Genomic DNA, 23,740 nt, shown 5'->3' on the forward strand with positions numbered 1-23,740 from the left:
GAGTAATATACCTACTGGCACCTCTTGCTATCAAAATGCTGTTGACGGTGATGATGATCGATTACTTTAAAAAAAATCATTGATGATCTGCTTAATGCTGGCAATTGTTTGCCTGATAAAGTTAAGCATAAATGAAGGACATTTTTCCTTTCCTGTTTACCTTACAAATTTACACGACTGGATGAGTGAGCCATGCCTATTATAATCTAGTTTTAAACTGAAGTCATAAATCAGTACCTACTTAATGTTTTTATTTAACTAGGCAAGTCGGTTAAGAACAAATTCTTATTTACAATGACGGCCTACCGGGAACAGTGGGTTAACTGCCTTGTTCATGAACAGAATGACAGATCTTTACCGTGTCAGCTCGGGGATTCAATCCAGCAACCTTTCGGTTACTGGCCAAACTCTCCAACCACTAGGCTACCTGCCTCCCCATAATAGGAAATAGGCTTGTGTTGGAGACTTTAAAAAAAATGAAGTACAAAGAAAAAGCTATGTTGTCCTGTCCTAGGGACCGCATTCAGTATCACACCTACAATCAGTCTCAAGAATAATACCTGTTCCAAGAACATCACGTCCCAGGGACATCATGATCATAGGTGGCAGAAATTGCGTTTAGCCACTAGACGGTGCTGTTGATCACATTGTAAAACAGGGTTTAGAAAGCCCAATGATAGAGCTGTGTTCATCATCCATCACATTTGCTGTCAAGAAGACGTCAATAAAAGACAGAAGATCACTTCACTGCAAGGACACTTTTTAATATGTCAAAAGCAATAAATATTCACATCTCAATTCTCTATTCTTTCAGTTTACACTTACTACATACACAAATTAAATTCTTAGGATCATACTTGTTGTATGTTTAAAATAATATCAATTAGAGCTCTGACATACAAACATTTCAGTTCTTCAATTTATTATCTAACCTTCAGTCTAAAATAAAAATAATTCAATATTCAATCGGACCAAAGTCCCCCTGTTCCTCTTTCTTTCTCACACACGCAGGCATGCACGCTCACACGCGCACACGCACACACAAATATTTATTTCCAAAGTTATTAAGTATTTGTAATATAATATGTACATTCATGTTTATACAGTACAATCCATTCAATAAGTGCAGATATATTCATGCAAGAGGGGTCACAAAGGTACAATACAGAGGAAATTAGACAGGAAATAGCCAACACAAAGCTTCCACATTAACCACCCCCACATACTCCTATTCTGGATTTTAAAGTCAATCTGTATCTTAGTTTTAACAAGTATTGTCTAACATTTCTAACTACATCTTACCATCCTAAAATGTAATCATTCCCTTTTGTCCCTTCTCAAACCCAGCATTGTTCTAACACAGTGCAATAGAAGGACAGAGAGAGGAGGTTCAAAAGGGGTCGACAGAGATGATAGAGGAGAAGATGAGCAAACTTGTTTGATCTAATGACAAGCACATTCAGTAAGGTTGCTGGGGTGAAGGGTGTTTGGGGGGTGGTGAGTTCTCTGAGGACTGGCAAGGGGGTATGGGAGGAGCGTTTTAAAAGTAATGCCATTTCTGACTTTAAGACACCACGTGTGCAAAATCACAAAACTGCATTACAAAGAGTGCTTGTTCAAAGACATATACTGTCCAAACACACGCCATGTGAGAAACTCTCCACAAGACCTGATGCTTGTAAGCGAGTCTCCTGATAATAGAGAGAACATAAACGGCAGGGTCACCGATTAAATGAGGGTCATTGTACATGACCAGGTCAAAGGTCAAAGCCCTTAAGAGGATATTTCGAAGGGGTCTGGAAAGAGTTGATTCAAAACACATAAGACTACATAGACGTAATTTAAAATGGTCACCTATCTGTTAAGGTGAATTTAGAATCCAATCACCCCATTTTTAGACACTGCCACTGTAAGTTCAGAAGAAAGGGAGGGAGATAGAGAGGGTACACAACTATATTATAACAAAAATAATCATAAATATGAACTAATATTTTCAACAATCAATAATAATAACTGATAATAGAAGTTATCGATGGCAATCATCATAGAGAACAAAAAGAAATCACACTTTATAACACCCTCGTTACATATCAAAAGTATGAGGGAATTAATACATGTGTATATATCCTCTGTATAATCATTTATAATCAAACATCTAATCAATCAATTATTTATATATAATTAATCACTGGATCAAAACAGTTATGTAATTAGACAATATTCATCATACTCATAGCAAGTATATATGTAACATTTATTCAACAGCAAAAAAAAGCTTAAAAACATTCAAAAATATGATTTGTAGTATCATTAATCCACACACCCCATAGGGAATGCATGTAAATCTTATGAAATTAGATGACTTCTCTTAACATGTAGAAGACCATAGAGCCTAAGACTGCTATTGAACCGTGCAATAGTCATAAAAGTTTAAGACAAAGCAACATTTCTCTGAGGTCTACAGTCAAAAAGGATACCTTTCAGTGATGAAGACCTGCCATGGAAATGAACAAAGACATTAAGCTGAATCAATTATTGCAAAGTCCAGGGACATTTTTTGCAACTATCCTCAATGGCTGTTTACAAAGCACAACCCTGCTGGAATGTCTTTAGCGGTGAAGACTTTTTCAGCTCCAGGTGGGTGGGGTTGGTCTTACTATTGGTCAGCATTATCCGAATCTCCACGACAGAGAACCAAATCTTGGTTGCTTCCTTCATTACGAGAGACTAGATTTGTCCAATTAATAACGTTGCACAATTACATGTTGGTACCTGTGTTTAAAACAGTTTCAAGCTCATGTCTTGGCAGTGTCCAGAGTTTCCAATAATACTTCAGACAGTGAAACACTGGGTTATAGGCCCTCTACTGTACATTTACTACTAGCATCCGTTCTATGGCTATAGAAATGTTTAATTGTGTGTGTGATGCTTTTTCCTGCCTGCTGCCAACTTCAACAATCTACCTCATTGCTCCTACCTGTGACTCTCCCTTATGAGTTTGTGTGCTGAGAGCTTATAGAATACACCTGAGAAACTGCAACGGAAACTCTATACAACTGCAGTATACACTCAGTGGCCAGTGTATTAGGTACACCACCCATTCAGAAAAATGTATCGTTTCTACAGAGAGCGAGTCACGTGGCTGTGGTTTGCTCTATAAAGTAGGCAGACAGGCATCGAGGCATTTGGTTACTGTTCGATCGAACAGAATGGGCAAAACGAGTGATCTGAGTGACTTTGAGCGTGGTATGATCGGCACGTCAGATCCAGTATCTCAGAAACGGCCTCCCTCATGGGCTTTTCATGCACTACAGTGTCTAGGTTTTACAGAGAATGGTGCGAAAACATCCAGTTAGCTGCAGTCCTCTGGGCTAAAACTTGTTGGGCGAAAGCTTGTTGATGAGAGAGGTCGAAGGAGAATGGCAAGCTAACAGACAGACAAATAACGGCGCTGTACAACAGTGGTGTGTAGAACGGCATCTCGGAATGCACAACTCGTCGATCCTGGTCACGGATGGGCTACTGCAGCAGACAACCACACCAGGTTCCACTCCTATCAGCTAAAAACAAGAAGAAGCGGCTACAGTGGGCAAGCGATCACCAACACTGGACAACTGAGGAGTGGAAAAACAATGCCTGGTCTGACGAATCCCAATTCCTGTTGCGTCATGTTGATGGGAGAGTCAGGATTTAGCAGAAGCAGCATGAGCCCATGGATCCATCCTGCCTGATGTCAACGGTACAGGCTGGTGGTAGTGGTGTACTGTTGTGGAGAATGTTTTCCTGGCACACGTTAGGTCCCTTTAAACTAATTGAGCAACGACTGAACGCCACAGTGTATCTGAACATTGTTGATGACCAAACCCAATGTACTGCCGTCCAATCTGCAGCAACTGCGTGATGCCAAATGTTCCCTGTGGAACATTTCCGACACCTTGTAGAATCCATGCCCTGAAGAATTCAGGCTGTTTTGAAGGCAAAGTGGGGTCCGACCCAGTACTAGATGGGTGTACCTAATAAACTGACCACTGAGTGTATGTGTTATATACATGATTGTGCTAGCCTTTGCCTATACTATACACAAACATATTTGTGTGCATACATGTGGGCGTTTTTTGCTTTATGTGTGTTGATTCTGCCTGTGTGTCCTGTACTGTATGTGTGAAGGTATGTTTGTATGTTCAGGTATATGCATGCTATCCAGCTCCAACTCTCTCTTCTGGTCTCTCTGTCTACATGTGTGGGAAGCGGAGATGAAAGTAGCAGAGGCGAAATAAGTTGCGTTTCTTTTTGTCACTGGCGCTGTTGTTACTGCTGCTGCTGTCCTGCTCACCTCTACAAGCCCTGGCTCTATCTCTGGTCCTAGCTCTGCCCACTTCCTCCATCGTGCCCTCTGACCTCTGCCCTCTGTGCCCCCATGTTCTGTTCCTCACACTACCGTGCTGATCCGGTTGATAGGTTTGGATTTGGAGCTGACCCCTGTGCCAGTCGCCCCAGCCCCCGTCACCTGGGGCCCCTGCTGAGGCTGCCCGGGGTGCTGGGGGGGAGGAGGGCAGAGAGGCGTAAGAGGGGTAAGGGGGATAGAAGGGGGGTAAAGGGGAGTGGGGGGAGGGGGATGGAAGAGAGAGGAGGGTACTGGGGCTGATACTGGGCGGCGGACGTAGCGTGATGGGCGTTGACGGAGGCGGGCGGCTGCTGGTGCTGATGTTGGTGGGGCAGCGTGCCAAAAATGAAGTGAGACTGATGTGGGTGGGCGGTGGGGTGTGGCGCGGCACTGAGTGGGTGCCCGGGGTGGGTGTGGGAGTGTGCGTGGGGGTGCGGGTGGGAGTGAGACAAAGTCAGAGGAGGTTTGCTTGGCACAGCGCCTCCCCTGATAGATTGTGGGGTTTGCGTGTGGTACAGGGTGAACTGGGGGTTCTGGGAATGTTGGGAGTGAGGAGAAAGGGGGGGAGGACAGCCCACCGCTATGTTGCCGTAGCGACCCTGCATGCCATGCTGGGAAAACTGGGAGAGATGGGCCAGCTGCTGGAGCTGGGCGTGAGGGGGGCCAAAAGGAGGGCGACAGGGGAGCGGCCCTCTCTGAAGGATATGAGGGGGCACGCCCCCGCCTGGCAAGGGAGGAGGGCCAGCTTGGACGTGGTAGCGATGGTGATGGTAGTAGGGGGGAGGGGGCTGCACGACGGCCGTATGGCAGTACTGAGCATGCAGGGCCTGGATCTTGGAAGGGCCCCCCTCTGACTGGCACAGAGATGATGGGGAGTGAGGAGGGGGCCCTCCCGTAGTGGGTGGGGGGACAGGGGCGGGGTAGGGTGGCCCCGGTGGTATAAGGGGACTTGGCGGTTTGGCACGTTTGCTGCCGAATAGAGAGCCCAGGAAGGAGCCCGTATTGCCCCCCCCAGGGCCGCTCCCCACTCCTGCTCTCTCTACACTGCTGGGAACCCCTCCAACTCCCATCCCAGCAGCGGTCTGTTGTTGCCCCGGCCCACCCCCCACCCCTGTTCCGGGGCTCAGGATGGGGCGATGCGGCCGGTAGTCTTCTGTAGGGTAGCAGCCTGGGATCACGCCCGGAACCGGGTAACACTGGTGGGGCCGGGGGCTGCTAATGATGGAACCCTGAGGAAGTGGAAGGACAGTTGAGGAGGAGCTCTGCAAACATACATACAGTATGACATCATATCACAAATCACTGGAACACTGCAATGAGTATGTCAGTTTACAAACACCACAACACCTGCACATCAACAACAAACCATTGAAACAAACAAACAATGCAAGAATGGAGAAGAACAAGAGTTGAGAGCAAAAACATGCACAGGCAGTTGTGAGAGCCCAGAGGCAAAGAACATTCCAGAACACACGCATACACACGTCAGTCACACACGTCAGTCACACACGTCACACAGAGAACATGCTAATGATGGGTCAGGGTCAAAAACGAGGGGAATGACTTCACATTTATGGCTCTACTAAAGGAATGTACTGGGATGGCTATGCTTGAATGGCAGGTATTAAAGGGGTAGGTGCACAATTCAGTTAGTCCATTCAGACTTACTTCCATGGTACTGTCGAGGGAGCCAACACTGTTACTGCGACCACGTTTCCCTGCACCCAGCCAGGAAGAGGCAGGTTGCGGAAGAGGGGAAATACAGTAACAGAATGTTTCCGAGTGAGCTTGCAGAGATGCAGCACATACTGTGTATTCATGTGCCAGAGGAGATAGAACACGATGCAACCAGGAGGCGAAGCAAGGAGAAATCTAAAGCAGTCCCATGGGTAGTGTACTCTCTCAGTGTCTAGACTATAGTGTCTGAAGAATTTCAGTTAATTCTTAGAAAGAACCCAGTCAGCCAGAAAAAATAGCATATCTCTATCAACCAGTAGGATTAGTGAAAGTATTTTATTAGAAAAAGACACACTTTTCAAGAGGGAGTGGTTTGTGTGTGTGTGTGTGTGTGTGTCTCACCTCCGTCTGATAGGTCTCGGAGAGATGAGCTGAGTGCGGAGCGTTTCAGTCCCTCTCCCGCAGAGTAGTTGTCATCTAGACTGGGCCTTCCCAGGGTGCCGTTCACCACCTCACCCTTCACCCCCACTCCGCCTCCGACCAAGCCGGTCAGCAGGCCAGTCCTCATCACCCCTTTCTGCTTCTCCAACTCAGCTACGGATTGAAGGAGAGCGAGGGAGAGATCGAGAGAAAGAGAGAGAGATTGACAATATAAGTAGTTAAAAGCAATACTCCCACATCACTGCCTGTCTTCCTGCAATTCACTTATAGGTGGATAGGGTAAGATACAGGAAAGCAATAGCCACTCTGTTACTCCATCGAGCCACACACAGCTGTAGTTCCCCATATTGACTAACAGGGGGAGGTGTACTCACACTCTACTCTGTACTTCTCCATCTCCTGCACCTCAGCTATACTCTCTCTCAGGTCACTGACAAAGCGGGTGCGGTCCTGCTGACTGGGAGCCATGAACACGATAAGGACCTTACTGTCTCCACCCAACACTGCTGAGGTCAGGCGGATACCGTGGAGGTAGTCTGGGTGACAGACAGAGAGGAACATGAAAACACAACATTTATTGTATGGCTGTTAACTTTATGACCTATGATGACAGGCATAGACATATAGATACACACACACAGATTGAAGGGAGTGAAAGGGAATCCTAGTGTACAGAAGGGACAGTTAATGTAGTATCTAGATGGATGGTTGAGTTGTGTAAGGCATATGAGGAGCAGGCTGAGATGGGAACAGGGTCTCACAGGAGTTCTGGAACATGTGGACTTGCATCTCCACTAGAGGGAAGGACTGTCTGAAACTGTACGTCACAGAAGTCTTCTTCTTCTGGAAAATCTTAGTCACCTGAGGAAGCAAATGGAGAATATATGGTTGTTTAGGTAGGGGAAAAGAGGAAATCACTCTTACATATTTCTATATTGTTTAGGATAGCCTGGTGGTCTCCAACTCTACATAGCCATAGTAGGACGCTCTCATAGGAATTCCCATTGTTATGAGGACGTGTTACAGGAAGCCTTACCACCAGCAGGTCATTGAACAGGAAGACCTCCCGTTGGTGAACTCCTGTCCTTTGGGGTCGGTTGGGGTCAGGCACCTCATAGAGCTGACAGCAGCATACCAGCCTGCGGTGTGGCAGAGACATCACCTACACAAAACACAAAAAGAAAACGAGTTTAGTATTAAATCTCCTTATGGCTGAGCAGTAACACAAAGAATGTACTAGTATTACAGCTTGTCAAAGATGTAACACATAACAACAACAGCTAGTACTATACAGCTCCTCGCAGGCTAAACAGGGAAATGACACGGGGCTACAGTTACATTTCAAGCCCAGACAACTCACAGGCTTTTTGCCTACTATGACTCTCTCCACTGCCTGCACTTGAGACACGTGGTCGTCGTTGGTCCTTAGCTCCCACTTCTGGATGCGCTGGTAGATCCCAACCAACAGATCCCTGGGAATGTCCTGGCCATTGTCCACTCCTAGAAGACATGCAGAGAAAGAGACAGGCTGTTATGTGTTCATGTATAAATGCCTATTTCAGTCTATTTCCTGCTGTATTATGGTGCTCATTTGATTAAAAGGCCCAAGACTTGCATTATCTGGGAGGTATGAGTCATGACCCAGAACTCATACAAGCCAAAAGGATTAGACAAACGCAGTGGCAATAGTCATAACTTATCACAGTACCCTGCTAATTTATAGTCTGGGTGACAGCCTGAGAATTGTATTTCTCCCAACACCAGGGGGAGCCATATGCTAAGTTTAATGTTACATGATTATTTTGTTTGTGCGCATGTGTATGGATGTGTTTGTTCCAACCGCACCTCTGAGGTTCTTGATGAAGTCCTCTATCTTCATCTTCCTCTCTGCCTTAACGTTAGGGCTGTACATATCCGTGTTGAGGAGGATGATGGCGAAGGCCAGGATGAAGATGGTGTCTGGGTTCTGGAACTGGCGGACCAGCGTTGGGTTACACACACAGTACCGCTGACTGGGAGAAAGAAGAATATGTTGTAAAATCTTAAGAGAGATTTCCAAAAGCAACACACATTCTCTATCACTCTAACAACGTAGTAGAACCATGAGTTTGGCAAAGCAGGACTATTGTACACGTAAACAGGAATACATTGTAAACACACCTGAAAGCCTCTATGAGCCTCTCTACTTTCTGGGCTTCTCCTTGAACTCTGATCTGGGCCTGGAACTTCCTCAGAGCATCGTCCAGGTCCATCCCAGAGAAATCCATCTCGTCCACCACACAACTACAACACACACCACACAGGAGACACAGTCAACACTTTAACAGTAGCCTCCCCAAGGACTTTTTAAACCCCCCCACGTCTCGGACGACAACATTTTGACATTTCTGTTTTATATTTTTGGTTTCACAGCTTTTTGCCACACAAACATTTTGCTAACATCTTACATAAATTTACATGGTATTTAAAAAAAATATATACATTGAATTTGGATAGATAGCACATACCATGTGTACCCTATATATAGTGTTATCAGTCATAACTATTCCAGATCCCCTCAGCTTCTCTCAGCCCATCCCACCTATCTCCTTAGGCCACCTCTTTAGATTTCCATGATTTCATCTTTTTCAACTGTGTTATGATGTTTTACATATGTTTGAAGCTTTCTAATCGCATAGTATCCACAGATTGTTATTTAAAGATTAATATTTTTGTTAATAGTATTATCATATTGTTGATTGATTGACTATGGCTTTCCAAATCTCCCAGCAGTGCTATTTGTAGATTTTTTCAGCCATTCCTGAACTTGTGACCAGAAACAAGCTACCTGGGGGCAATATCAGAATATATTATCTAAAATCTGCAAAGCTGAGGTGGTTTTAAGCCCCATATATACAGTGCATTCGGGAAGTAGTCAGACCCCTCGACTTTCTCCACATTTTATTACGATACAGCCTTATTCTAAAATGGATCAAATATTTTTTTCCCCTCATCAATCTACACACAATACCCCATAATGTCAAAGCAAAAACAGTTTTTTGTTGTTGACATTTTTACAAATGTATTAAAAATAAAAAACAGAAATACTCTAGGGAAGGGTGCCAAAAAATGTCTGCAGCATTGAAGGTCCCCAAGAACACAGTGGCCTCCATCATTCTTAAATGGAAGAAGTTTGGAACCACCAAGACTCTTCCTAGAGCTGGCCGCCTGGCCAAACTAAGTAATCGGGGGAGAAGGGCCTTGGTCAGGGAGGTGACCAAGAACCCCATGGTCAATCTGGCAGAGCTCCAGAGATCCTCTGTGGAGATGGGAGAACCTTCCAGAAGGACAACCATCTCTGCAGCACTCCACCAATCAGGCCTTTATAGTAGAATGGCCAGACAGAAGCAACTCCTCAGTAAAAGGCACATGACAGCCCGCTTGGAGTTTGCCAAAAGGCACCTAAAGGACCACGAGAATCAAGATTCTCTGTTCTGATACAGCTAAGATTGAACTCTTTGACCTGAATGCAACGTCTGGAGGAAACCTATGATGAAGCATGGTGGTGGCAGCATCATGCTGTGGGAATGTTTTTCAGCGGCAGGGACTGGGAGACTTGTCAAAAAATATATATTTTAGAATAAGGCTGTAACATAACAAAATGTGGAAAAAGTTAAGGGGAATACTTTCAGAATGGGATAGGGGATAGAAATGTATCCCCTCTAAATGAAGGATTTAGTAATCCCCTGTTATCCCATTACTGTATATTCCCATTCTGAATTATACCCCTCTATCTCCCTCCCTCATTCCCAGACTTACTCCAGTACGTCCTTGTTGAACTGTTTTTGCCGGTTACCAAGGAATTCTCCAATCATCTGTCTGCTCAGGCCCTTCCTCTCCAGGATGAAGCGAGCGATCCCAACCGGAGTGTCGGACACAAAGCCTCTCTCGATCAGGTACTGGATCCCTTTCTCTGGCTTCCTGAGAACCAGAGAGACCAATCAGAAAAGGACAAGTCACAACAAAGAGAACAACTCCCCTGACGCTATATCCTACCTATTTTGAAGGTTTTACTTTCAATGATTGGGATACGTGGCTGTTTGTTTTATGTAGTTTATGAAGTAAAATATGAATGGATTGCAAATGTCTTACTTGTTGAATAGGTTGAGTCCGATGCGGTACTGGCGTCTTTGCACCACGTCGTTGTTGAATGGCGGTGAGTCCCAGCTGTGTCGACTCTCTCTCTGGTAGGTCTGCTTGCCCAGAGGGGGTAGGGGCTCCCTCAGGCTGTCCTGAGACGAGGAGCCAGAGCTGCAGTTCACCGTCTCGTTGGAGTTGGTGGTGGAATTGAGAGAGTCGTTGTCCCCGTCAGACAGACAGGGCTGCTCTAGGCCACCAGGGGGCAGCGCAGCAGAGGAGGAGGAGGACAGGGGGTGGTGGGGGGCTGCTGGGGGAGGATGATGATGAGGGGGTGTCTGGGTACTGGTGGTGGTGAGGGTGGTGGTGATGGTGGTGTGCCACGTGATGGGGGATGTGAGTGGGCAGGGGGGGGCCCCGGCCAGGGGCCCGGGTCTGGCCCTGCGCTGCTGTTGTGGAGACAGGGCGGGGAGTGTTAGGAGAGTGTTTCAGGGTTCCCTGAGGAGAGCCTGCTCCTCCTGCTGGCTCCTGCTCATAGATCTGTCTGCTGAGGGAGCCACGGTCTGAACGGTCGCTAGTGTCCACGGAGCTGTCGCTGGGAGGCTCAATGGTGAGCAGGGGCAGGTGGGCGCCCCTTAGACGGTAGTCTCGACACTCTGTGCAGGGGGTGCTGCGACGGCTGTTACTACTACCCCCTCCCTCAGTATCCCTGCTGTCCTCACGGCCCCCCACGCCTCCCCTGGGGCCCCAGTACTCTGTGTCTGTGCTGCTGGGGGCCCGGTCCAGAGACAGGGGCGAGGAGGGCATGCAGTCATCCATGTATAGAGTGACATCACTGTAGGAGGTGGCTGTGCTGTCTCCGTGCATGCTGAGGCCTCCTCCACCTCCTCGGGATCTCTCACCCAGGCCTCTGCGGGATGAGGGGTTACTGCTGCTGCTCCACACACACTCCCCAAAGTCATCACTGATGCCTCCGCCCTCCCTGCTACCCTCTTGGGAGTCATCCCGCCCTCCACGGCAGGTCAGGGCGTCATCTATGGAGTCAGCCAGGGACTTTACCTGTACATGGTGAGAGGAAGCTCAGTACAGTTTTTAGGTACAGATACTCAACCGGCAGTGTGACAAAACAAAGACTCAAACAGGAATAGAATTGAATAGAATCTCCAACTGAGGAGATTTAACCAGCCACCCGATTCAACATATTACTGCTGTAATTAAAGAACCAGCTGTCTGACTGACCTGTTTGGAGAAGGAGTCTTCTAGGTGTGTGTAGTCTCCTGTCCGCTCTGTGTCAGGTGAATGAGGAGGGCCGATACCCACACTGTGTGTGAAGTTTGTCTGTGTTCCGGCCCCCTGCTGCTGCGCCTGGCGGTCGTCAAATGAGTACTGCAGCCGCATGTTGGACAGGATGATGCGTCGTGTCATGCGGCTCTCGGACGCGGAGTTGCGGAGGCGCTCAAAGTTCTTGTTCATACGGTACTGGCGGAAGGCCGTCTGGATGGTCCGGGCTGCTCTGCGGCTCACGAAGGAGCCACCGTACTTTCTCTCCAACATCTCCACCTGACAGAGGAGACAGAACAGGGGACAGAGCAGTTATAGACAGGGCTACCACAACACTCACTGCCAGTAAAGTAATGCATGTTGTCATGCTTGTTCATTCTCTTTCACAGTTCAAACCATAGTTTATGTACTCTAACCACACTTCAGGGCAGGCCTACATGTACCTTCTTGTCCTGTAGGTCTGTGGAGAGCTCATAGCTGTCAGAGAGACTGGCCTTGCACCTCTTGTTCTCCTCCTCCTCTTGCTTGCGGAGGGCCAGACTGGCAGGCTGATGACGTGTTCGCAGTGCCCAGGCAAGGCTGGCCGAGCTGGGAGGGGCCCCACACGGAAGTCCCCGGGGGCCTGGAGGACCAGGACACCTGCTGTTGTCACTGTAGCGCTCGGTGCCACGCAGGTACGCTGTGGTCTGGCTGTAAGGGCCGTCTATGTGGGGCCCTGGCGGCTCCACACATCGGGTTTCTGCTTCCACACTGGGTACAGAAGGATGAATGAGAGGGGAAAGGGCTTGATGAAAAGGGGACATACTTTACTGCAGTAATCCCCAGCCCCAAACCATCTCCAGTCCCAAACACAGTTGTATTGTCACTAACAGGTAAGTCACATTACATGCAGAAATTAGACCGGCGTAGCAGGAAACTTCTCCTGCTGGATCTCATGATGGAAGAGGAACGAACTTACACACATTCACACACTCAAGTTGGAACTTTGTACTTAGCTTCTCACCACAACAAAGATCATAATTGACTCCAGCTATTCTAAATAGGTCACTTTATGTGCAGCAACCCTTTCAGTCACACCGATGGTAATAAAACAACATCAAAGCTACAGACTGGATTAGCATGACCCATTCCACCAAAACAATATTCCTTAAACTGGAGCTGACAGAATCACGTGAAGGTTCCTGCCTTGTGAACCAAAGTCCTGCAGGTGACAGGGTCTCTGCCCTTTCTCTCTCTCTCTCTACTCTCTCTCTCTTTTTGTCCTCTCTCTCTCTTTCTCTGTCTCTTTCTTTCCTTCTTTCCAGGCCGGACAAACTCCCTGTGATATTAATGTACTACTGCGTTTCAGCACCCTTGTTCAGACATATATCTCTCTCTCTCTCTCTCTCTCTCTCTCCTTCTCTCTATTTCTTTGTCTTTTTAGCAGCGAGTCTCTCTCTCTTTCTGTCTCACATTCTCTCTCTGACATACAGGAAAATAACAAGTATTTTCACATTAGGGCAGTCATTAGCCATAAACACACTCCACTGCCACATGCCACATGCCACTAACTCCATACCTGACCGGAAAGACCCAGTCTTTACAATAAGGTCACACGCATGGACGCACAGGACTGTACTTTTGACAAATACAGTAGATTATGAAACAAACACTTATACATATAAAAATATAAACGTCTCCCACTAGGCCTGTACAGTACTACAACATATACGTGTCTGATGTAACCTACATAATGACCTACTGCACAAAATAACTAGAGATAGGCATGTAGAAACAGAAACAGCCTCATATACAGTAAAGCCCAACAGTCTTCTCAGGCCTGATCTTCCAGGTAATCCAACACTATCCTGCTCTCTATCCCATGTAGCAACCGTCAGCCAGTCCAGTCAGCCAGTCAGTCAGGCAGGCAGTCAGTGAGTAACCATTTCACCACAGTCATATGCTCCTGCCTTGACTTCCTTCCCTTGCCACACCCCCTCTGTCCAGGCGCTGCCCTCTGGTTCTTTCTCCCTCCCTGAAGAAAACATAATGACAGAGCAGAGGCACAGGGAAACTAAAACTGGCAGTGTGCAAATGTATGTGGTAAAAGCTATATTCAGACTATGAGGCAGACAAACGTCATTGTAAAATACCTAAGTGGTTACAACACATTCTGTAGGACTAGGGTACAACAATTTGGAAAGACATGTTCTTTCTCTTTTTGGTCCTCCCTTTTTCTTGTTTATCTCATTCTCTTCCCCTGAGAAGCAGTGATTTCCTGTGTAGGTGTGGAGCTGACAGAAAATATTTGACAGGAAGGAACACTTTGGAGGACTATGGAAACAGAACACCAATGATCCTTACACAGCCACAGTAGACACATTAGTTTGAGGTTGAGAATACTATGTTATTTGTGCAATAGCAACAGAGTGTTGATGTTACAACACCTTAGTAATCAGAACATCAGAGGAGGTGAAGCTGTGCACTCACGTCAATGTGGTGTTTAACAGCATTTCCTGTACCAAGAAATACACGTTTTCTCTGATAAAGAGGGTGAAACAAGGCCACAATACTGTGAAAGGCCGTTTGAAACCATGGGACCCTAGCATGTTATGTAATAACAACAGGAGTCACTCTGGAGCCAGATGTACAGCGATACATCTCTGACCACTGCTGGAAAGTCCACCTCACTGCAGCTCAGTTCAGATAAAGATTTCAGTTGGGATGTTGATTTTGTTACTTGAGAAATGGTAGTGGCCAATAAGTGTTCATCAGTTACATTTGTACTATATTTCACATTGATGTGCATTGTGTTTGGACTATTAGAGGTACTGTATTGATGTACATCAAATCAAATTGTATTTGTCACATGCGCCGAATACAACAACCTTACACTGAAATGCTTACTTACAAGCCCTTAACCAACAATGCTTTAAGAAGATAAGAAAAATAAGTCCTCTACTGGCAGCTTCATTAAATAGTACCCACAAAACACTAGTCTCAGCGTCAACAGTGAAGAGGCAACTCCGGGATGCTGGCCTTCTAGGCAGAGTTGCAAAGAAAAAGCCATATCTCAGACTGGCCAATAAAAAGAAAAGATTAAGATGGGAAAAAGAACACAGACACTGGACAGAGGAACTCTGCCTAGATGGCCAGCATCCTGGAGTCGCCTCTTCACTGTTGACATTGAGACTGATGTTTTGCGGGTACTATTTAATGAAGCTGCCAGTTGAGGACATGTGAGGCGTCTGTTTCTCAAACTAGATACTCTAATGTACTTGTCCTCTTGCTGAGTTGTGCACCGGGCATCCCACTCCTCTTTCTATTCTGGTTAGAGAGAGTTTGCGCTGTCCTGTGAAGGGAGGAGTACACAGCGTTGTACAAGATCTTCAGTTTCTTGGAAAATTCTAGCATGGAATAGCCTTCATTTCTCAGAACAATAATAGACTGACGAGTTTCAGAAGAAAGTATTTTGTTTCTGGCCATTTTGAGCCTGTAATCGAACCCACAAATGCTGATGCTCCAGATACTCAACTAGTCTAAAGCAGACCAGTTTTACTGCTTCTTTAATCAACACAACATTTTTTAGCTGTGCTAACATAATTGCAAAAGGGTTTTCTAATGATCAATTAGCATTTTATGTGATAAACTAGGATTAGCTAACACAATGTGCCATTGGGACACAGGAGTGTTGGTTGCTGATAATGGTTCTCTGTACGCCTATGTAGATATTCCAGAGACCAGAGAACAGTCTATGAATAGGGTGTCTGGAGTCTCTGACAATTTTTAGGGCCTTCCTCTGACACCGCATGATATAGAGGTCCTGGATGGCAGGAAGCCTGGCCCCAGTGATGTACAGGGCCATACGCACCACCCTCTGTAGTTCCTTGCGGTCATAGGCCGAGCAGTTGCCATACCAGGCAGTGATGCAACCAGTAAGGATGCTCTCGATGGTGCAGCTGTAGAACCTTTTGAGGATCTGAGGACCCATGCCAAATATTTTCAGTCTCTTGAGTAGGCTTTGTCGTGCCCTCTTCATGACTGTCTTAGTGTGTTGGGACCATGATAGTTTGTTGGTGGTGTGGACACCAAGAAACTGGAATCTCTCAACCTGCTCCACTACAGCCCCATCGATGGGAATGGTGACTACTTTTCCTGTAGTCTACGATCATCTCCTTTGTCTTGATCACGTTAAGGGAGAGGTTGTTGTCCTGGCATCACACTGCCAGGTCTCTGACCTCATCCTCCTCCTCCTCCCTATCTCATCGTTGTCGGTGATCAGATCTACCACTGTGGTGTTGGAGTCGTGCCTGGCCATGCAGTAATGAGTGAACAGGGAGTACAGGAGGGGACTGAGCACACACCCCTAAGGGGCCCCCGTGTTGAGGATCAGCGTGGCGGATGTGTTGTTACCTACCCTTACCACCTGGGGGCGGCCCGTCAGGAAGTCCAGGATCCAGTTGCAGAGGGAGGTGTTTAGTCCCAGGGTCCTTAGCTTAGTGATGAGCTTTGAGGGCACTATGTTGTTGAACGCTGAGCTGTAGTCAATGAATAGCATTCTTATAGGTGTTCCTTTTGTCCAGGTGGGAAAGGGCAGTGTGGAGTGCAATAGAGATTGCATCATCTGTGGATCTGTTGGGGCAGTATGCAAATTGGAGTGGTTCTAGGGTTTCTGGGATAATGGTGCTGATCTGAGCCATGACCAGCCTTTCAAGCACTTCATGGCTATAGATGTGAGTGCTATGCGTCGATAGTAATTTAGACAGGTTACCTTATTGTTCTTGGACACAGGGACTATAGTGGTCAGCTTGAAACATGTTGGTATTACAGACTCAGTCAGGGACAGGTTGGAAATGTCAGTGAAGACACTTGCCAGTTGGTCAGCGCATGCTTGGATTACACGTCCTGGTAATCCATCTGGCCCTGCGGCCTTCTAAATGTTGACCTGTTTAAAGGTCTTACTCACATCAGCTAAGGAGAGTGTGATCACACAGTCATCCTGGAACTGCTAGTGCTCTCATGCATGTTTCATTGTTACTTGCCTCAAAGCGAGCATAGAAGTAATTTAGCTCATCTGGTAGGTTCTTATCACTGGGCAGCTCATGTCTGTGCTTCCCTTTGTAGTCTGTAATCGTTTGCAAGCCCTGACACACCCATCGAGCGTCGGAGCCGGTGTAGTACGATTCAATCTTAGTCCTGTATTGACGCTTTGCCTTTTTGATGGTTCGTCGGAGGGCATAGAGGGATTTCTTATAAGCTTCCGGGTTACAATCCCGCTCCTTGAACACAGCAGCTCTACCCTTTAGCTCAGTTCGGATGTTGCCTGTATTCCATGGCTTCTGGTTGGGGTATGTACGTAATGTTACTGTGGGGACGACGTCATCGATGCACTTATTGATGAAGCCAGTGACTGATGTGGTGTACTCCTCAATGCCATTGGAAGAATCCCGGAGCATGTTCCAGCCTGTGCTAGCAAAACAGTCCTGTAGCTTAGCATCTGCTTCATCTAACCACTTTCTTACGAGTCACTGGTGCTTCCTGCTTTAGTTTTTGCTTGTAAGCAGGAATCAGGAGGATAGAATTATGGTCGGATTTGCCAAATGGAGGGCGAGGGAGAGCTTTGTACCTATCTCTGTGTGTGGAGTAAAGGTGGTCTAGATTTTATTTTCCCCTGGTTGCACATTCAGCATACTGATAGTAATTCGGTAAAACTGATTTGAGTTTCCCTGCATTAAAGTCCCTGGCCACTAGGAGCGCCACCTCTGGATCAGCGTTTTCCTGTTTGCTTATGGCCGGATAGAGCTCATTGAGTGTGGTCTTAGTGCCAGCATCGGTCTGCGGTGGTATATAGACAGCTACGAAAAATATAGATATAAACTCTCTTGGTAAATAGTGTGGTCTACAGTTTATCATGAGATACTCTACCTTAGTTGAGAAAAACCTTGAGACTTCCTTAGATTTCGTGCACCAGCTGTTGTTTCCAAATATCCATAGGCCGTCGCCCCTTGTCTTACTAGAGGCCGCTGTTCTATCCTGCCGAAAAAGCTTAAAACCCGCTAGCTGTATGTTATTCATGTCTTTGTTCATCCACGACTCGGTGAAACATAAGATATTACAGTTTTTAATGTCCCATTGGTAGGATATACGTGCTCGTAGTTCGTATATTTTATTATCCATTGACTGTACGTTGGCTAATAGGACCGATGGTAAAGGTAGATTACCCTCTCGGCAACGGATCCTTACAAGGCGCCCGGACCGCCGTCCATTATCTCTCCGTTTTTCCCTCCTGCAAATGACGGGGATGGCGGCCTCATTGTGTTTGAACTATAAGAGGTACTGTATTGATGTACCTTGTGTTTAAACTATAAGAGGTAATGTATCTAAAGTTATGTTAGAACAGCAAGATGTTCTGTATTAATGTACCTTGTGTATAAAGACAACTTCCTTTTAGTCTATTTATGTTTAATCAGACTTCTCTAAGAATGTAATATTATTTAGCAGCTCTGTACAGATCTCAAGCTTCGTTGAAATCCACCCTCTCAACATCTCCACTCTACTTAAAAATCAGATTTTTCTGGATGTATCATCATCTCTCACTCCAGCTTCTCTAATCCCTCTTTCTTTCTCTGCCCCCGCATCCTCACAAATGGAGAAACAGAGAAGGAGGAGGGGGTTGCATAGTGACGGTTGCCGTGAGACCTATGTGGGTGGGGAGGAAGTTGATGGGTTGAGGAGCATAGTTGCCATGACGATGGATTGACCGTTAACATCGTTTAGGTGGGTGTAGATGCATTGTGGGCTGTGAGTGACGGACAGTCATCATAACCATAATGCTACAAGTGTGTGTTTCAACAAATCTTCTCAGTGTTTATACATACAGCACATAAATGTATAACACTGGGCAGACTACTGTAGTTAGAGACTAAACTCACACACCCAGTCTCTATTGCAGGTCTGTGTTCCCTTTTACTGTATAAATAGTCTGCGACTTACCACAGTGCACCACGAAAACCAGTGCCCCTTTTATGGAGTGGAAAACATGGACAGTTTGGACACAGAAGTTGGTGACAAAGCCACACAGTTATACACCAAGATAGGGACACCACGCTGGCTGCCACATCACACAGGAGGGCACAGATGGCCTTTTCATGTCTGTCTCCCAGCCATATCTAAACATAGGTTACATAATATCACACATGAAAAAACAACCTAAGCTTTCTAGGCTACTGATGATAACTGTCTGAACATCCTCTTTCATTGTATTCCTCTCCTCATCGCAGCTCATACTCAAACCCAGGGCAGTTGCCATACCCTATTTAAAGACCAAAAATGTAAAAGTAGGCTACAAAAAACTAGACAAATCATTCCAATCCCGATTAAAATGCAAAGGCTGTTTAGCCTATTGCTTGGCTGGCTTTGGGAGAGTAACTGCCAGGCTGCACGCCTTTCTTTCATTTTAAGAAAGCAGAGAGCAGAGAAAGTGCCAGACAGTTTGCTGCCTGAACGGTCAGCCGTTTAGGCAGTGCACCGATTGCTTTGAATTTGATGTTAGCCTTCGAACTCGGCCTTGTAAACATGCCAACTGTTTTATGCATAGGATACTTTCACATTGATGTCGGCAACGGCAGTGCATCCAATAGGCTTGTGTAAGATTATCTTCCCCTAAAGTAAGTTGAATTAAATTGGTCAAAATTAGCTTTAGAATTACTTGTGCCTCTATATAAATAAATAAAATAATTCAAAATACACCGCCAGAAAGCATGATATGGCCACAGAGTGTCATTAGGTTATTAAACAAATTAGCTGTGGATTGTTTTAAGCATGCAATTTGGGTAGTGTGCAGGACAAATAGCCTACCAAATAGCTGATTGTTGAGTTTCAGCGGTCAGTGAAAAGCAGTTAAATATGCCTAGGCCCAGGGGTGCAACTTTCACTTGGGACAGGGCGGGACAAGTCCCCCCTACATTCTGAAATTGCATGAAATGTGTTTATAAAATGCCACATTTTTCCCATGCAAAGATAGGAGAAGAAATATCTCTCATTAGGCCTATTCTATGTCATGACACACTCAGGCATACATTGTTCAGAACTGTCTGTTTTGCTAACAGTGACTGAGTTTTATTATTAGCCTAAATTATGGCTATGCATCTACTTATCACATTAAGAATAGCAGCCTATCTTACATTACTATGCAAATGGTGAAGAAAAAATTGTCTCCACAAACTTGAAACTCACACACTGCCTATGGATGAGAGCATTTGAAGTCGGCCTTGCTCTGTCTTGATAACTCCATGGGTGCTACAGCATTTTCATGTTTTTCCCATGGTATAACTGTGTCTGTGTTTACATAATACACTTAGAAAACAACGGATGTGTGAGTAAAACGCAGTGGTGGGCCGTCAGGGCCAGCAAGGCCTTCTCTGCTGGCCTAAACATCATCAGAATATAATTTTTTTTAAAATATATTTTCCCACAAATATGTATTAAATTATTCCCCAGAGTAAGAGTTATACTCTTCATTTCATAGCTTTCCTCTTGGTTGCACTGCTTCCAGCCCCAGGTTGAGATTTGGAGGGCTGGTCTTTATGTTAGATCTTTATCCAATCATATTCAGCCATCATGTGTTGCCAGGGGTCTAAAATCTGCCCTCAGGCCTTCAGAATCAACAGTGTGGGCGCTTGTAGCTTAAAGTGAACGGAAATAAAAATTTTGTGTCAACCAATCAGCTTTAGAGTTGGCTATTGTACGCCTGCTGGCTGGCTCCAGTGTTACACAGGAGCCAGTTAGCAGGCGTTGTGCGTGCACGTCTTTTGATTGGATTACCAATATTGAGAGGCAGGTCCTATATGGGCAGGTCTATGCAGAATCTCAGAACTAGGAAACTGAATTTGATAAACGAATTAATTCACGTACTACTAAGCTGTTTTTTCAACCCACAATGGCGGAAGGAGAAGATATCAATTTGGTCGAGGATATAATTATAACGCCATTCTCAAGACAAACTTTTCAAGAAAAGTTAGACATTGTCAGGAGAGGTCGACGCCGACGCTACAAAGCCTGTCACAGGCTGGAAAGGGGTTCGTTCGCCACTTTCAAAGTTCCAACTACGAGCGCTATCAATGGCTCATAGGCTCCGAGAAGCACTGCAAAGTGTACTGCTGGGAATGCCTATTATTTGCAAGTGATCGATTTGGTGTTTGGAGCCACACTGGCTTTGCAAACTTGAGTTGTCTAACCAAGGCAGCAACGAGACACCAAAGTACGGCTGGGCACTTACAAGCAATGGTGCTTTTGAAAACTTTTGGGGACACCCGAGTGGATCTACAGCTCAACGAACAAGCGCGCAGGGCAACGAAGCTGCACAATGAAAAGGTATTGTACTCTTCCCCTGCAATTCTCTGAATAAAAATGTCAATTTCAAGGTGACGCAACACCTGGTTATACTGCGTTTCTGTCTAAATGTATAGTGTCTAGAGCCATGGCACCATAATGATGGTAATAAGAGGTGGATTAATTCGGGTGGGACTGTGTAGGACTTCACTGAAGGCCCAGGCCCCAGGCCCCAGGCCCATGGCACGCCACTGGTAAAATGTCTGTTGTATAAATCACGAGGGTGGCCATAGCACAGATGACATCAGAGCCTCATGTCTGATGGATGAACCTCCTGTAGTCCTGTTACAGTGCTGCTACTGACTGAGGCCGCCTGTGGTGCTACAGGTAGGTTACACTCATAAGGTCCCAACATAACTCTCTTCACCTCAGATTCATTTCGGATTAGAAACCAATGGGAGGCTTTCTGGGGGAACAGATGTGTGACACCGCAGGTGCTTTTGACAATATGTGATGAGAAGCAGAGAGGAGAGGAGGAGAGAAGTGAGTGGGGAAGAGATGTATTGGCTGCAGTGTGAAACACAGTGTCACCTCCTCGCTAGTTGGCCCCTGCTGCCTATTCCATCGTGTCCCACCTTATTCATTATTGATGGGCAGCCTGCCTGTGTGTGTTGCAGAGGCAGGGCAGCAGCATATCTCATGGGTCCACAACAGGTCAGAGTGAATGGGACTTTAAAACCACATGAGCTCCCTGCCATCGATGAGAGACCATGATAGTCTATTGATCTGCACTGTGACTGACCACATGTCACTTTAACAGCCTCCTCTCACATGCCACCTCCTTTGTCTCCTCTGTCTCTGTCTGTCCTTCAACCCTCACTTGTCCCTCACCTCTTCCTTGTTCTGTCTCCACAATAGAGCTCACAGACAGACACCGGAGTTGAGAGTAACCCAAGCATTATGCTTCAGCAATAGTGATAGAATAAAACAATCATTTTCAAGACCCATCAAAGGAAAACACCATTGACCAGCCACCCAGAGAGAACAACAACAGACTTGAGTTTATGTAAGCTACACTGTATATACCAAAGTATGTGGACACTTCTCCAAATTAGTGGATTCAGGCTATTTCAGCTGACAGGTGTATAAAATTGAGCACACAGCCATGCAACCTGACAGAGCTTGAGAGGATCTGCAGCGAAGAACTGGAGGAACTCCCCAAATACAGGTGTGCCAAGCTTAGAGCGACATACCCAAGAAGACTCGAGGCTGTAATGGCTGCCAAAGGTGTTTCAACAAAGTACTAAGTAAAGGGTCTGAACACTTATGTAAAAGTGATATTTCCATTTAAAAAATAAAAAATAACTGTTTTTGCTTTGTCATAATGTGTGTAGATTGATGAGGGAGAAAAACAATTTAATCAATTTTAGAATAAAGGCTGTAATGTAACAAAATGTGGAAAAGGTGTGAATACTTTCCAAATGTTTCATTTATTTTACTAGGGAAGTCAGTTAAGAACAATGACAGCCTAGGAACAGTGGGTTCAGGGGCAGGACAACAGATTTGTACCTTGTCAGCTCGGGGGTTTGAACTTGCAACCTTCTGGTTACTAGTCCAACACTCTAACCACTAGGCTACCCTGCCGTCCCTGAGTGTACTGTATGCACTGTATTTACCAAAGTATGTGGACACCCCTTCAAATTAGTGGATTTGGCAATTTCAGCCACACCCGTTGCTGACAGGTGTATAGAAATGAGCACACCGCCATGCAATCTCCATAGACAAACATTGGCAGTAGAACGGCCTTACTGAAGAGCTCAGTGACTTTCAACTTGGCATAGGATGCCACCTTTTCAACAAGTCAGTTCATCAAATGTCTGCCCTGCTAGAGCTGCCCCGGTCAACTGTAAGTGCTGTTATTGTGAAGGAGAAACGTGTAGGAGCAACAACAACTCGGCCGCGAAGTGGTAGGCCATACAAGCTCACAGAACAGGACAACCGAGTGCTGAAGTGCGTAGCGTGTAAAAATCGTCTGTCCTCAGTTGCAACACTCACAAAACTGCCTTTGGAAGCAACGTCAGCACAATAACTGTTCGTCGGGAGATTCATGAAATTGATTTCCATGGCCGACCAGCTTCACACAAGCCGAAGATCACCATGCGCAATGCAAAGCGTTGGCTGGAGTGGTGTAAAGCTCGCTGCTATTGGACTCTGGAGCTGTGGAAACGCGTTCTCTGGAATGATGAATCACGCTTCACCATCTGGAAGTCCGACGGACAAATCTGAGTTTGGCGGATGCCTGGAGAAGGCTACCTGCCCCAATGCATAGTGCCAAATGCCAAAAGTTTGGTGGAGGAGGAATAAAGGTCTGGGGCTGTTTTTCATGGCTCAGGCTCCTTAGTTCCAGTGAAGGGAAATCTTAACGCTACAGCATACAATGACATTCTAGACAATTCTGTGTTTCCAACTTTGTGGCAACAGTTTGGGGAAGGCCACATACTTATGGCAATGTTGTGTATGAACCATCACCGC

The 23,740-nt window shown here is 46.0% G+C and overlaps 1 protein-coding gene across 1 annotated transcript in view; it reads right to left on the reverse strand.

Annotated features, from left to right (window-relative positions):
• Positions 1–743: 743 nt before the first annotated feature.
• The window catches only part of LOC112216189 (IQ motif and SEC7 domain-containing protein 1), a 62,611-nt gene continuing 39,614 nt past the window's right edge, over positions 744–23,740 (reverse strand). The window contains 14 exon segments of the mRNA XM_024376004.2: positions 744–5,613; positions 6,053–6,102; positions 6,464–6,655; positions 6,877–7,038; positions 7,264–7,363; positions 7,539–7,664; positions 7,863–8,002; positions 8,348–8,514; positions 8,663–8,785; positions 10,301–10,462; positions 10,634–10,917; positions 10,919–11,677; positions 11,858–12,178; positions 12,343–12,649. Coding sequence (XP_024231772.2) covers positions 4,504–5,613; positions 6,053–6,102; positions 6,464–6,655; positions 6,877–7,038; positions 7,264–7,363; positions 7,539–7,664; positions 7,863–8,002; positions 8,348–8,514; positions 8,663–8,785; positions 10,301–10,462; positions 10,634–10,917; positions 10,919–11,677; positions 11,858–12,178; positions 12,343–12,649 — 4,003 coding nt within the window. The 3' untranslated portion in view covers positions 744–4,503.

This window comes from Oncorhynchus tshawytscha, linkage group LG16 (assembly GCF_018296145.1).
Source record: "Oncorhynchus tshawytscha isolate Ot180627B linkage group LG16, Otsh_v2.0, whole genome shotgun sequence".
In the NCBI taxonomy this organism is placed as follows: Eukaryota; Metazoa; Chordata; class Actinopteri; order Salmoniformes; family Salmonidae; genus Oncorhynchus; species Oncorhynchus tshawytscha.